The sequence below is a fragment of the Peromyscus eremicus genome, chromosome 1, assembly GCF_949786415.1.
Source record: "Peromyscus eremicus chromosome 1, PerEre_H2_v1, whole genome shotgun sequence".
Taxonomy (NCBI): Eukaryota; Metazoa; Chordata; class Mammalia; order Rodentia; family Cricetidae; genus Peromyscus; species Peromyscus eremicus.
In genome coordinates, this window is record NC_081416.1 from 182,580,861 (window position 1) to 182,595,919 (window position 15,059).

Genomic DNA, 15,059 nt, shown 5'->3' on the forward strand with positions numbered 1-15,059 from the left:
AATCTAAGTGGTTGGATCTTGAGTGCAGGCTCTGTGTTTTTTGACTCTATACTGTCACACTGTATCTAGTGTTTTGCTCTTTTTGGCAGTGAGTGATTTTCTATCTTTTTCCAAATATGTTCAGATCTTGATTATTTACTTTTGATAAAATTATTTTTCAGTTCAAGGGGACACATTTCTCATTATTTATTCCCTGTTAATGAAGCACATACATCCACATCCTGCCACACATGCACATGTACTCACACACATGAGTCTGAAACATTACCTTTTAACCCAAACTTGAATTCTGGATTATGCACATGTTGATCATGTCTATCACTACATCCGTATGCCAGGATATGTTTCCTGCTTAAATTTAGTTCAGGATTTTTTGTCTATCACTAGAGAGCAAGAAATTTTCCACCCAGCTTCATAATGGAATGAGCAGGGTTCTATTCTCTCCTAAGGACACCATCATGCCTGGCTGCACATACAGAGAAGGCTGTATATGCAACACATGAAAATCTGTCAATGTAATCCACCATATAAACAAACTAAAAGGAAAAAAACCACATGATCATCTCATCAGATGCTGAAAAAGCCTTTGACAAAATCTAACACCCCTTCACGATAAAGGTCTTAGAGAGATCGTCATTACAAGGAACATACTTAAACACAATAAAGACAATTTACAACAAGCTGATAGCCAACATCAAATTAAATGGAGAGAAACTCAAAGTGATTCCACTAAAATCAGGAACAAGACAAAGCTGTCCACCCCCCTCCCCATATCAATTCAATATAGTACTTGAAGTTCTAGCTAGAGCAATAAGACAACAAAAGGAGATCAAGGGGATACAAATTGGAAAGGAAGAAATGAAACTCTCCTGGTTTGTAGACAATCTGATAGTATATATAAGTGACCCCAAAAACTCTATCATGGAACTCCTAAGGCTGATAAGCTCCTTGAGTAATGTGGCAGAATGCAATATTAACACAAAAAGATCAGTAGCCCTTCTATATACAAATGACAAATGGGGTGAGAAAGAAATCAGAGAAATATCACACTTTACAATAGCCACATATAATATAAAATACTTTGGGTAACTCTAACTAAACAAGTGAAGGACCTGTGTGATAAGAACTTTAAGTCTCTGTAGAAAGAAACTGAAGAAGATATCAGAAAATGGAAAAATCTCCCATGCTCATTGGTAGGTAGAATTAACATAGTGAAGATGACAATCTTACCGAAAGCAATCTACAGATTCAATGCAATCCCCATCAAAATCCCAACACAATTCTTCACAGACCTGGAGAACAATACTCAATTTCATATGGAAAATCAAAAAACCTAGGATAGCTAAAACAAGTCTCTATAATAAAGCAACCTCTGGAGGCATCACCTTCCCAGACTTCAACCTCTACTACAAAGCTATAGTAATAAAAACAGCTTGGTTTTGGCATAAAAATAGACATGTGGATGAACGGAAATGAATTGAAGATCCTGACATTAATCTACACACTTATGAACACCTGATTTTTGACAAAGAAGCCAAAACTGTACAACAGATAAAAGAAAGCATCTTCAACAAATGGTGCTGGTATAACCGGATGTCAACATGTAGAAGGTTGCAAATAGATCCATATCTATCTCCATGCACAAAACTCAAGTTCAAGTGGATCAAAGTTCTCAGCATAAATCTAGTTGATACTTGACAGAAGATAAAGTAGGAAATAGTCTTGAACACATTTCTACAAGAGACCACTTCCTAAATATCACAACAGTAGCACAGACACTGAAAACAATTAATAAATGCAATCTCCTGAAACGGAAAAGCTTTTGTAAGACAAAGGACATGGTCAATAAGAAAAAATGACAGCCTACAGAATGGGAAAAGATCTTCACCAACCCCACATCTGACAGAGGGCTGATATCCAAAATATATAAAGAACTCAAAAAACTAAACATGAATATACTGAGCAAACCAATCAAAAAATGAGCTACAGAGCTAAACAGAGAATTTTCAACAGAAGAATCTCAAATGACTGAAAGACATTTATGGAACTGCTCAACATCCTTATTTATCAGGGAAGTGCAAATCAAAATGACACTGAGATACCATCTTACACCTGCCAGTACTGCTAAGATAAAAAACACTGATGACAGATTATATTGGAGAGGATATGGAGCAAGGAGAACATTCCTCCACTGTTGGTGGGATTGAAAACTTGTACATCCACTTTAGAAAATAGTATGGTGGTTACTCAGAAAATTGGAAATCAATCTACCTCAAGAACCAATGATACCACTCTTGGGCATATACCCAAGGGATGTTCAATCATACCACAAGGACACATGCTCAATGATGTTCATGGCAGCAATATTTGTAATAGCCAGAACCTGGAAACAACTGAAATGCCCTCAACTGAAGAATGGATAAAAAAAAATGTGGTACATTTACAGAATGGAATACTACTCAGTTGCAAAAAACAATGACATCAGGAAATATGCAGGCAAATTGATGGAACTAGAAAATATCATCCTGAGTGAAGTAAAAAAGACAAGTATGTACTCACTCAAAATTGAATACTAGATGTAAAACAAAGGATAACCAGACTACAACACACAGTTCCAGAGAACCTAGAGCCTTTATCCAGTAATTGATGCATGTAGATGCAGAGATCCACAAGTACCTGGTCAATCTCCATTCAGGAGTCCACTTTAGGTTAGGATAGAGGGATTATATTAGCAAGAGGGGTCAAGATCCTGATGGGGATATCTACAGAGACAACTGCTGAACCAGGCTAGCAGAAAGTCATAAACTTTAGACCAGCTGTGGTACCTTCATGGGACCAGAATAGGCCCTCTGCATATGGGAGACTACTGTTTAGCTTAGTCTGTTTGAGGAGCCACTGGCAGTGGGATCAAGATTTATATCTGATGCGTGAGCTGGTTTTAAGAGCCCATTACCTATGGTGGGGTGACTTGCTCAGCCGTGATGCAGGGGGAGGGGCTTGAAACTGTCTCAACTGAATGTACCCATGGAAGACTTTACTCTTTTGGAGGAGGGGTTGGGGTGTGGTTCAAGGTAAAGGCTGGGACTGTGGGAGGAGGGATGAGAGGGTGATCTGCGGTTGGTATTTAAAATTAATAAAAAATTTTAAAAAGAATGTCATTTACTGGTAATGACAGAAGCAGGTAATAATTTCCCTCTGCACTTCCTTGGGGTACAATGATGGCAATGACCTCTCTTTCAGTGTTAGTGTGAGAATCATTTAGTCTGGTGTCATGGGAGGGTTCAAATATGGTTTTCTTTTTCTGAGAATATGACTTGGGGTGGGAGAGTGCATTGGTTAGTTTTCGTCATCTTGACGTAGACCAAAGTTATTGGGACAATAGGGCACCTCACCTGAAGTCATGATTTGATCAGATTAGACTGTATTCATGTCTGTGGGGCACTTCCATGATTAATGATGCTAAAAGATGCTAGCCCTCTCAGAGGATAACACATAGAAGCAAGGTTTGGAACTCCTGACATGGTCATTTCCATTCCCTGATGCCAGCATGTAATTTGCTGACTTAGGTATAGGAGGAGGGTCTGTAATTTCACAGATAATGGGTAATCCTGCTGGATCCATCTGGCCCTTTCTCTTCTGGTTCACGTTGGTGTTGCTCATTCCTCTTCCCACAGCTTCATGCAGAAGTGTCTGAAGTGTTAGGGAGTATTGGTAATGGTTGAAGTTAGGAAAACCATTTATTCTCTGAGGCAGAGACAACAGATTCTGCTCACACTTCCATCATCAATCTGGTCCCTTGACCATGTTTCATGACTTCCTCTGAACTAGTAATGTGCACTGCATAGAAAGTACCTAGAGCATCTGGGCTGTGGGGTATCATTTGGCTTCCTATACCCATTTCATTGACCTCTAATATACTAACTATCAGAGCGTCAATTGCTGGATTCACTTTAGTCAGCATGTTTCAGGAGGGGGACATATCTTCTCCCTCCATGTGCCTACAAGAATCATATGACTGTATGACAGAGCCAGATAATGTCTTCCATAAGGTTAGAGTAAGGTGGTATACTGATGGTGTGGACAAGTGTAGTCTCCCAGGGTCTGCTCAGCTGCTAGTTGTGGTTACACACCCCTTTACATCCAGCACTTTGGAGGCAGGGAAGGTGGATATCTGTGAATTTAAGACCAACCAAGACTGTCAAGACTCTGTGGAGAGACATTGTCAAAACATAAAACAAAACAAAAAACCCCAAACAAAAGAAGAAAAACAAAGCAAAAAGATCTGCTCAGGTAGAGGGAGAAATTGAGTACAAGCTACCTAAATTACTGGACTTTCAGATCTATAGAATGGAACGAGTAACCTCAGTCATGCTGTAAAACCAACATCATCTAACTGTAAATCAAGAAAAAGAAATTAGATGAAATAAATTATAGGCTAAAACCTCCCATGAACACAGCTGCAAAATCTATAAAAAATATCATTCATGCACCATGGCAAGGCAGTCCTGAAGAGCAAGTAAAGTATGACATCATATTCATGAGACTTTGCTAAGTGTTCTGTAATGTTAACACCGTGAAAAACATTATTAAATGTGAATTATTCAGACTGTATCCTGCTATTAGCCATGAGAATGTATTATAAAATGAAAAGAACACCTCATGGAAAAGTAGAATATACCCAGTAATGTAAATTGTATTTAACATTCAAAACCATTTGGTATTGATGATGGTGACAAGGTTAAAAGTAAAAATATACAAAAGGGAGACAGTTTTTGACAATGAATTAGCATTTGTCAGTGTCCCACAACCATTCATTGTGGACACTCACAGGAAATTAGGAACAGAGAACCTCCAGAGTCAGAATAACTTCATGTACTAAAACACCAAAGAGAGCATCATACTGAATGGCAAGAAAGCAGAAATTTTGCATTAAATCCTGAAGAAGGTAACAGAGTCACCTCTCTTCACACATTTTGAGCTTTGTACTTGAAGTCTTAGCTAGTACAAACACAGAAATAAGTAAAAGAGCATTTCAATATAAACAAAAATAGAGAGATGGAGAAATAAATACAACTCTCATTGTTTGAGATAATTTAATTGTTTATGTAGAAATTATGAGTCATTGTATGATAAGTCATCATAGCAAGTTGATTTTGAGATAATTTATCTGCATGCCAATTTCTTTTGCATGTATGAAAAATAGGCAGTGGAGAATGAAATAAAAAACAAATCAATTTCATGCAAATCTCCTTACCCACAAAGCTGTGATGTTACGTTGCTGTTGTGAAGGTGTCTTTGATGGGGTTATGTAGAGTGGTCAGGAAATGCCACAAATCAGGACTTTGTGTTAAAAACATTTTCAAACTCATTCCCAGAGTACCTTGACATATAGATAGTCCTTATTTCACCAGAGTGCTAACATCGGGTTTATATTTCAAGAGAACCTCCATGAAGAACGTTTGTTGAAGACTGAAAGGTTGAATGGTCATAGGGAAAGTTTTGGGGCATCATAGGCAGAGTAACTTTGAATTCTGGGCTCTGACTTTACTCATCATTTTTGTTATACTGGTACCTTCCTTATTTCTAGTCCAACAAAGAGCCTCCTGCTATGGAGAATGAAGCAATGTATAAAAATGGAAAACGACACATGAGAGGGAGGGAAAGAAAAAAAATGTACAGAAATGAGGACCCATGCCTTGCAGATGGGACAGGATATTCTCTCACTTTATAGATTCAGAAAATAGTGGGCTCAGTCAGCAAATGCCCACAGTAGCGGGGGAGATGTAAATTTATTTACTTGGAAGGACTCATCACAATATGCATACTTTCCTCTATATCCAAAACACAGCTGTTCCTTGGACATTCTCTCACAACAGTTCCTCAATGTAAGAATTTTTTTTAAATAGAAAACGACAGCTCCAGAGAAGCTAGGAAACAAGGGGAACCCTAAGATGGATAAATGAATCACCCTGGGAAGGGGAAACAGAAGCGATCTCCATGAGCAAACTGGTGATGGTGGGGGCAATAGAAGGGTGGGGATGGGGGTGAGAACATGAGGGAATGAGATGGTTGAGCTAGGGAGAGACAGAGTGGGAGAGCAATGAAAGAGATATTTTGATATAGGGAGACATTATGAAGTAAAGGAGAAACCTGGTACTAGGGAAATTCCCAGGAATCTACAAGGATGACCCCAGCTTAGACTACTAGCAATAGTGGTGAGGGTGCCTGAACTGGCCTACACTGGTAAGCAGATTGGTGAATACCCTAACTGTCATCATAGAGCCTTCCTCCAGTAACTGATGGAAGCAGATGCAGAGATCCACAACCAAGAACCAGGCTAAGCTCTGGGAGTCCAGTTGAAGAGAGGGAAGAGGGATTATACGAATAAGGGGTGTCGAGATCATGATGGAAAAATCTACAGAGACAACTAAATCAAGCTCATAGGAACTCACAAACATTAGACCAACAGCTGTAGAACCTGCATGGGATGACACTAGACTTTCTGCATATGGGAGAGAGATGTGAGGCTGGGTCTGTTTGAGGGGCCCCTGGCAATGGAATCAGGATCTATCCCCAGTGCATGAGCAGGCTTTCTAGATCCCATTACCTATGGTCGGACAATTTGCTCACCATTGATGCATCCAGGAGTGGTTTCCTCCTGCCTCAACTGAATGTACCAGGCTTAGCTGTCTCCCCACTGGAGAACTTAGCCTTTTGGAGGCAGGGATAAGGTTTTGGCCATGGGGAGAAGGTGGGGAGGGGGAAGAGAGATGAGAGGGGATCTATATTTGGTATGTAAAATGAATAAAAAAAATTCAAAAAAGAACTGGATTTTTTAATAGAAATCTTGGATCATAAGATTTATTTCTCATACTTTAGTATGTTGAGAGATGTACTTCTTTCTCTTCTGATTACAGCCCAGCTACATGGTGGGTCTGTCTCTGGCTGTCCCAAGCCTCAAAGACCAGAATCCCGAGGACTATGAGGATCATGACAGAAAATACCATCCAGATGAGATTCTCCACTGTGTAATCCTGGTTCTCTGAGGCTGTGGTTGTGGACAAAGAAGTTACAGAGGTTAGTAATGGTCAAAATACACTCAAGATAACTAAATGTAACTAAGATAACTAAATGTCCACCCGGGCCCCTGCCTTCACTGGATAGAACTTGGCCCCTCTGTTTTCAGTGCTGACTTTGAGTTCTCTTTTTTTTTCTTCCAACTTTCTTGTGTTTGGGCATGTTCTAGAATGACTGATAATCTCAGCTAATCCTGAGAACAAAAGAAGAGAAGTAGGATGTGTGCATGCTGGTTGTTTCTTCTGAGTTCTACTTTCTTATTTACTGTAAATACTCATCATTCTCATCCTATGGAGTTCTGGAATGAACACAAAGTTCTGGAATGAATCTTTTCCCTGGCATAGCTGGATTCCCTCTCTTATTCTTATTAGTTACTTCAGCACCACTGTTAAAACACTGCTTCAAACAGCAAATTCAGGGTAGAATAAATTGTCAAGACATTACAGGCATTGATCCTGAGTCACTGCACTGAGCAGTCAGAGGACCATTCTGAGTGTGGTGTCTGTGTCTCTGGTGTACTCTGTAGAGGTTGTGTGGACTCACATCCTTAGTCTGGGATGATTTCCTAAATGGGTGTTTTTGCTGAGTATTTATTCCATTGTCACACTTAGACACTCCCATCTCTCCTTGGATCTCAGCATTCACCATATCTCTTCTGAGTACCCAGGGACACATAGTGGTGGTTGAGGAGAAACAATTTTACAGTCTTAGAGATGAGGTATGATTTCTGCTAAGGTTAAGAACCTGTGTCTTGTTGCTAATTTTCCCATATATTCCTCCCCATATTTGACCAAGAAATTTCTTTATGTCCAGTTCAGATAGGAGCACGTCCTTCTAATGTAGAATGTCCTCCATCTCTTTTCTTGCACATATCATGTGGGCAATGCATGATCACGATGTGGGGCAGGGGCAGTGTCATGCAGAATGTTTTGCCGTCCTGCTCTCAAAAGAAGGTGTGAAGTGACTCCCTCCCCCCCCCCCGTGTGTGTGTGTGTGTGTGTGTGTGTGTGTGTGTGTCCCCGTGTGTACCAGGAAAGGCAGTAGATGGTAAGCCACTGAGGTTTCACCTAATAGTTCCCCCAATATCATGGCTAGCTCACACTAAGTATAGATCCCAAGACTGACGGATCTAACCATTACTTTAGTCATCTCTATAAATAATAGTTATTAATACAAACAGGATAACTTTCATGTAAGGAGAGAGTGATGCATGTCTCCAATCATTTTAGGAGACTCAAGGGTCAGTGGTGGATCATCCCTAGAAGTCCAATCCCTAAACCTTCTCTTTTTCAGATGAGCACATCAAGGGCAGGCACAGGATATTCTTAGCTGTCACCTCTCAAAAGAAAGCTGAACCCATACAGTCTCAGTTCCTCTATTTCACCCTGAAGTGAAATGTTACAGACTTCACAAACAATATGTTTTGATTGAGACTGCTGGCTTTTATTTTGCTCAATGTGATCATTGTTATGTTCAAGTTCTCATGATGAATTTTGTCTGGTAAGTTTGAGCTATAGATGTGGATGTGTTTTGAATAGAAAGAGAGTATAGCAAGATTTGTATTTATTACAAGAAGGCTACATCTTCCCATGGAGACACTGAAAGCCATGGATTCACATGAGGGAAAGAGTCTGTGAATAATGATAAGTGGAGGGTGATGACAGAGGTTGTCACTGGGGACTAGTTTCTCCTTAGAAGCCTATTTTTGTCTGTGGCCTCCCCAAGATGCTCTTTCAGACTACTTGAAACCTTCTGGGTTCCATTAGCAGGGACTGTAGTGAGCACACCTAGAAATATCCATGTTGGCCTCCATTATCGTGAAAGTGAGTATCTATCTGACTGGTCCCCTACAGCACTCACAACCCAATCCAACTAATAATTGTTGTAAATGGAGAATGATGCATAACCCCTTCAGCTCAGAATGCTCTGGATAACCTTACTTGCGACCAAGAGCTGTCCACAATGGCAATGACACATGACAACAGATAAAGAGATGAGTCGAGGTCTCCAGAGCACCTACTGATGCCACTGAGAGTGGAGGTCACAGAACTCACAGAGAATACTAGATCTATGCCCCATGATATGGACAGAAGAAACCTGAATTCCCTGTCATGGCCCTGTGCCTCACCCTTGCACATGTCTCTATCACTGTGGGACAGATCCACCACAGAATCAAGTTCTGGATGATTCTTCTGTCAGAAGAAGTCACAACCAAGGACAACATTGAAAGAAATTTAAAGGTGTGGACCACACTTCTCCCTTTTATACTAAGATTATCAGCAGTCCAGAAACAGAAGCATTTGTCCAAATCAGCATCTCTAGAAGCAGCTGTATCAAGCCGATAACTAGCTGTTGTCCACCCGAACACCACATGACAACAGAGTTTTTACATAGCCTCTGGTGCCTGACTCCATGCAGCTGAGGAGTGTGTTCTCACCACCTTAGTGGCTGGATGGGGGAGGTGAGTGTCTGGGTTTCCTGTTCTCCACCTTACCCAGCTGTCCAATCCTCCATGCTGAGCCTAAACATCTCTCTCTGGAAGCCACCTTCTGTAGCACAAACTAAACCCTGAGCTTCTGGGATCTCTGCTGGCTTCCCACACTCCCAAGCTGAAGTGACAGAGAAATGAGGGTTTTTCTGGGCTAAAAACTGCCAGGCAGCCTGGGAATAGAGCATACTCCTTGCACTGAGGTGCCTGATCTCACCAGCTGTTGGCATAGGCCTTGAGGCTGAAGTGCTGGAGGCTCAGCTTGGATTTAGGAAAAATTACATGAGGAGGGTGAGGTTTCGATGCTAACCCAGGAACCTGCCTCTGCTCTCTCTTCTACATCTTCCCTGAAATCTCCACATAATTCTCATGCTGTCTACCCCAAACCTAGACTGCAATAGAGGGTGGAGTGGACATTACTAGAATCTGCTGCTGGCATCCACTTCTTTGTCAGGAAAAGGGCCTTTTGACTAACCTTCCTGTTGTCCCTTTAATCCCATCCAAGTCAAGGGCTCTCCTAGTGTTTGGACTTTAAGTCACCCTGAGAGTTCAGGATCACCTCACCTGAGACAGTGAGCTCCACAGGGGCACTGGCTTGTGTCAGCAGATAGGGAGATGAGTTGTGAGATCCATAGCACCTGTAGGTGCCTGAGAGGTCAGAGGTCACAGCATTCATGGAGAATTCTGCCTGGAAATACCAAGCTTCAGACTTTGATTTTAGTCGCTGGGGTTGGTGGGCTGCTCCCTCCTTGGACAGAATGAAAGTGTCCACCTTGTATGTTGACTGACACAGCAGGGTCACGTTGTCTCCAGGGTGTACTGTGGAGTTAGGCTTCACTGAGAGGGAAGGACTGAAGGGAAGCTGTCCTAAAGAGAAGACGGAGAATGAGAGGCTGCCTTCATTGTTCTGAGCTGACACTTCACCTGGGTCTGCCCTGAGCACCTGGGAATCTGTCTCTTTTCTCTGACTTAGCCCCTCTCCTGTTCTCCTGCCTCTATATCTGTTTCTGAATAAGATTGTCCCTCATCCCAGCCATCACCCCCTTAACTCCCCCTTGTGAGCCCAAGTAGAGGTTACGTACTTGAGAGATTCTATTTAGTTCCTCACCTGTGATCAGGATGTCCAGGGGGTCACTGGAGGCTGACCACTCAGAGGAGAAGTTTTGTGCACCATAGCATCTGTATTGGCCTCCAGTAAAGGGGGTCACAGAACCCAGTGTGAAGTTGGCCAAGGAGAAGCCATCCTGGGTCCACTTGACACCATTCTGGGTGAAGTTACCTCCTCCTAATTTGTATAGAGCAAATCTGTCATAGTTGGTGTCAGAACAACACTGCAGGGTGAGGCTCTTTCCAGGGTCCAGGATATGTCCTTGGTGAGTCAGCACAGAGGGCTTCTTGGAGAGGCCTAGAGGGATGGTGACAGGCTAGTGACTGAGGAGCTGGTTTTTATTGTCCTCCATGTTGCTGTGTCACAAAAGGGATGGAGAACTTGGCCTTGTTCTCAGGCTTCTCTCGGGTCTGTGTGCCCCAGGGATTATTTTGGCTTCCTTCTTTATGCAGAACACATATTTCTGCATCCTCCTGACACCCAATGGTTATGGGACTTCCTGGGGTAACCACAGAGCCTGGCTCAGCCTTGATGGTGGGTTTGTGGAGGATCCCTGCAAGGAAGTAGGATAGAGGAGGTGGGTGTGTCTGACAATGGCTTGGAAAAAGTCTCACTTGTGGGTTGCACATTTATTTATTGATAATTTATTCTTCTGTCACACAGTACATCCTGACAGCAGCCTCCTTGTCTCCCCTCTCTGCCCCAAATCCACTGCTCCTCCGTTTCCCTTTGGAGGAGAAGAGGCTTCTCAGTAATATTAACCAAACATGGCATAACAACATTCAATAAGACTAGTCACACCCCCTCATGTAATCGCTGCATAAGTCAATCCCATAGGAGGAAAAATATCCCATATGCAGCAAAGGATTCAGAGATTTCCCCATTCCCATTGCTATGAATCTAACAAAAAACCCCAAGCTAGCCAGGCCGTGGTGGCACACGCCTTCAATCCCAGCACTCAGGAGACAGAAGCAGGGTGATCTCTGTGAGTTCAAGGCCAGCCTGGTCTACAGAATGAGATCCAGGAGAGACAGAGCTACACAGTGAAACTCTAAAAAACAAAACAAAACAAAACAAAACAAAACAAAACAAAATAGAACCCAGGGTAAACCACCACAGCATGTGTGCAGAGGGCCTAGAGCAGACCCATGCAGGCTCCATGGCTGCTGCTTCAACTCTGTGAGCCCTCATGATCCCTGCTTAGTGGATTCTCCTGGTGTCCTCAACCATTCTGGCTCCTACAAACCTTCCTCCCTCTCTTCTATGGGGTTCCATGAGCTGTTGTGGACGGTACATGAGCTGATCCAGAGTAACAGAAGGCCCCATAAGGATTCATCTCTGTCCTGGACCTTCTGTGCTTCGCTGTCACTCTCTGTTTTGGATTATGTATCTTGTGTCCCTCTCTCTCCCATGCTATGCATCAATGGGCTAAGGAGCCCTGCCTGCTCACACATGTCACACACCACACACCAAGGCCTCTCTGAGCATCTGTATCATTTCAGCATCATTCTAGGCAAAGGCTGAGGTTCCTCACCTGAGAACAGGAGCTCCAGAGGGTCACTAGGTTCTGACCATACCAACGGGCTTCTCAGGTAATTGCTATAGCATCTGAATGTCCACCTCTGGCTGGAGGTCACAGGGCCCACAGAGTACAGGGCCTTGTAGTACTGAGTAGAGTAGTTATACTCTGAATCCAGCATTTGGGAGATATTCCGTGTTCCTTTCCCAGTCAGAATGAACCTGTGGTATCGTTGTTTTGAGACACACTGGAGGGTTACATTTCCTGCCTCAGACACGACAGGGCTGGGCTGGGCTGACAGGCTGGGTTTACTGTGTGCTCCTAGGAGAGAAGGAGAAATTGGTTAAATCTATCAGATCTCATTATCCTGCTTGGCTCTAGGTGGGGTTAGTCCTGTGAACAGACCCACTTCTTGACAGTCAAGGCTGAGGCTGGGGACCCTGTGTGTCTTCTCACCTGTCACCATCAGCTCCAGGGAGTCACTGAACTCTGACCATTCATCATGAGTTTGATAGCGACATTGATAACGTCCTGCATGATTGTCTTTTACTTTTGAGATTGAGAATTCAGCCTTGTTTTTAGGATTCTGTAGAATCTCTCTGTGCCTTAAAAGTTGTTTTCCATCTTTATACAGATGGTACTTTTTGGCTCCTGTGGTCTCCACACACATGAAGGTCACTGTAGTCTGCTTGTAGACCACTGAGTCTGGCTGTACCTTGAGGATAGGCTTAGGGAGGGCCCCTGCAATGAAAAGAGCAGCTGATATCCAGGACAGCTGCTACCCTCAGATTGCAGCCTCCAACCCCAACCCTACCGCCATCTCCAGGGTCAGCACACACGTTTTGTTTTCCATCCTCACTGCCCAGGCATGGCTGCAGGAATGATGAGAAGTGAAGGTCAGGACAGCTGCAGACACTCACTTACCTGCCAGCACTGGGGTCCTGAGGCCCAGAGTCAGTCCTGGAAGAGAGTTCCCTGTGAGAGATTTCCCCCTGAAGCTTGAGCAGGTACTTCCCTCTGCAGAACCTCCTGAGACCCTGGGGTTTCCTGATGGGCCAGTGCTGGGCTGTGGGGCAGCATCAACCCTAGACCACAGTATCCCCTACCCATCTTCATATCTCACCCAGACAGAGCAGGGCTGTGACGGTGAAGGTCATGGCATCTCTTCCTGGAGGCTGCAACTGTGCTCATGGGCAGAGCTACAGAGACTGTCTGGAGGTACAGGAGACACAGGGTGTGGTCTCTGGAGGCTGGACACTCCCCATGACATGGTTGTACTGGAGCAGCCCCACAGGAAGGGGAACTGCCCTCCTCAGGCGCCAGGCTCTGACTTACCCAAGGGTGTGGCTGTGTCAGGTAGTAGACTCCGCAATCAATTCTTTGATGGATGACATTTCCATAACCCCATAATTTTCTGTCTCATTTTGTCCTAATCTTTGTCAGGGCCAGGTGGTATCTGTCATGTATGACTATTACACATAAGAAATATAAATTTAGTCAGGTGGTGGTGGCACATGCCTTTAATTCCAGCACTCAGGAGGCAGAGACAGGTAGATCTCTGTAAAATCGAGGCCACCCGGGTCTATAGAGTGAGATACAGGACAGATACCAAAACTACACAGAGAAATCCTGTCTCTAAAAAACCTATATAAATTTGTGTATGAGTTTGCTTTATTCCTTTTCACTATTTATTTGAAATATTTACACATATTTAAAATGTTTGAAGGTTTGTGTGAAGGGTCTCGCTGTGTACATCTTTATGGAATAAAATGTATAATCCTCTTCCTCATAGTCTCAAGCAAGTGCTGGGTTATAAATGTGCACCTCTATTTCTGGTTGTTTGTTCTTTTTGATGTGTGTACTTTCCATTACAACTTTAAATTACACTTATTCATTATTTACACTTATTTCCTTTAAATCATACTTACTTTTTCTTTATGTGTGTACATTCACATGTGCCACAGCACACACAGGAAGGTCAGAGGACAAGTACAGAAGGCAGTTTTCTCATTACACAGTATGGATCAGAGTCAGGGTTGAAGGTTGGCAGCAGCACTTACACACTGGTCTGTGTCACTAGGTCCAATCTTAGCATCATCCCTTCTTTGTCCTTCTGCTTCAGTAAAAAAAAAAAATCACCAGATCTCAGGCATCCTAAGCCAAACAAGTACCCATTTTATTTGACTTTCTTGGGACACAGGCTGTGGATGTGGCCACCATTCTTCTAGAGGCATTTGACTGCACAAGGGTGCAGGTGTGGGCAGCACTTGGGCAGCGGTGCATGGCCTTGTCACAGTAGTACTTCTGCAGAAACAGGGAAAGGGATGGCTCTATGATGCCATAGGTGCAGAGTTGGACTCTTTCTGGACTTTGCCATTGGCTAGGGTGCAGCCATGCTCTATCTGCTGGTCAGGTGGGATGCCTCCCTTGTCATGGATCTTGGCCTTGCCATTCTCCATGGAGTGACTGGGCTCAACGTCAACGGTGATGGTCTTCCCCTTCAGGGCTTTGCCAATGATCTGCATGTTGGTATTTGTTGGCAACCTAGATGAAGAGAAAGAGAATTCAGTAAAAATATTTTATTTCCTTTTACTTTTGGAGCTAGACATTGATGGCATGACCTCCGGTGTTCTCCTACTCCTGAGCCATACTCCACCCCTGAGCCACATCTAATTTATCCTGAAATTTTCAATTTCTGATCTTAAAAATTTTTATCTGCTATCTTTTTTTAAACTTATGGGTTTAATTATTTTTGTTGCTGATACAAGACAGGATCTCTCTGTGGAATCCTGGCTGTCCTAGAGCTAGTTATGTAGACCAGTATGAGTGGGAAATCACAGAAATCCTCCTGCCTCTGCTTCCCAAGT

The 15,059-nt window shown here is 43.1% G+C and overlaps 1 protein-coding gene and 1 pseudogene across 1 annotated transcript; both read right to left on the bottom strand.

The window, feature by feature from the left end:
* Positions 1-6,911: 6,911 nt before the first annotated feature.
* Positions 6,912-13,349, bottom strand: LOC131903108 (leukocyte immunoglobulin-like receptor subfamily B member 3A). Its single transcript, XM_059253790.1, has 8 exons — positions 13,316-13,349; positions 13,117-13,152; positions 12,649-12,933; positions 12,208-12,513; positions 11,014-11,226; positions 10,674-10,970; positions 10,130-10,432; positions 6,912-7,048 (listed from the first exon to the last, which is right to left on the bottom strand). The coding sequence occupies exons 1-8, from the start codon at positions 13,347-13,349 to the stop codon at positions 6,912-6,914; spliced, it is 1,611 nt and encodes a 536-aa protein (XP_059109773.1).
* Positions 13,350-14,522: 1,173 nt separating this feature from the next.
* LOC131903124 (leukocyte immunoglobulin-like receptor subfamily B member 3) overlaps positions 14,523-15,059 on the bottom strand; it is an 82,805-nt pseudogene continuing 82,268 nt past the window's right edge.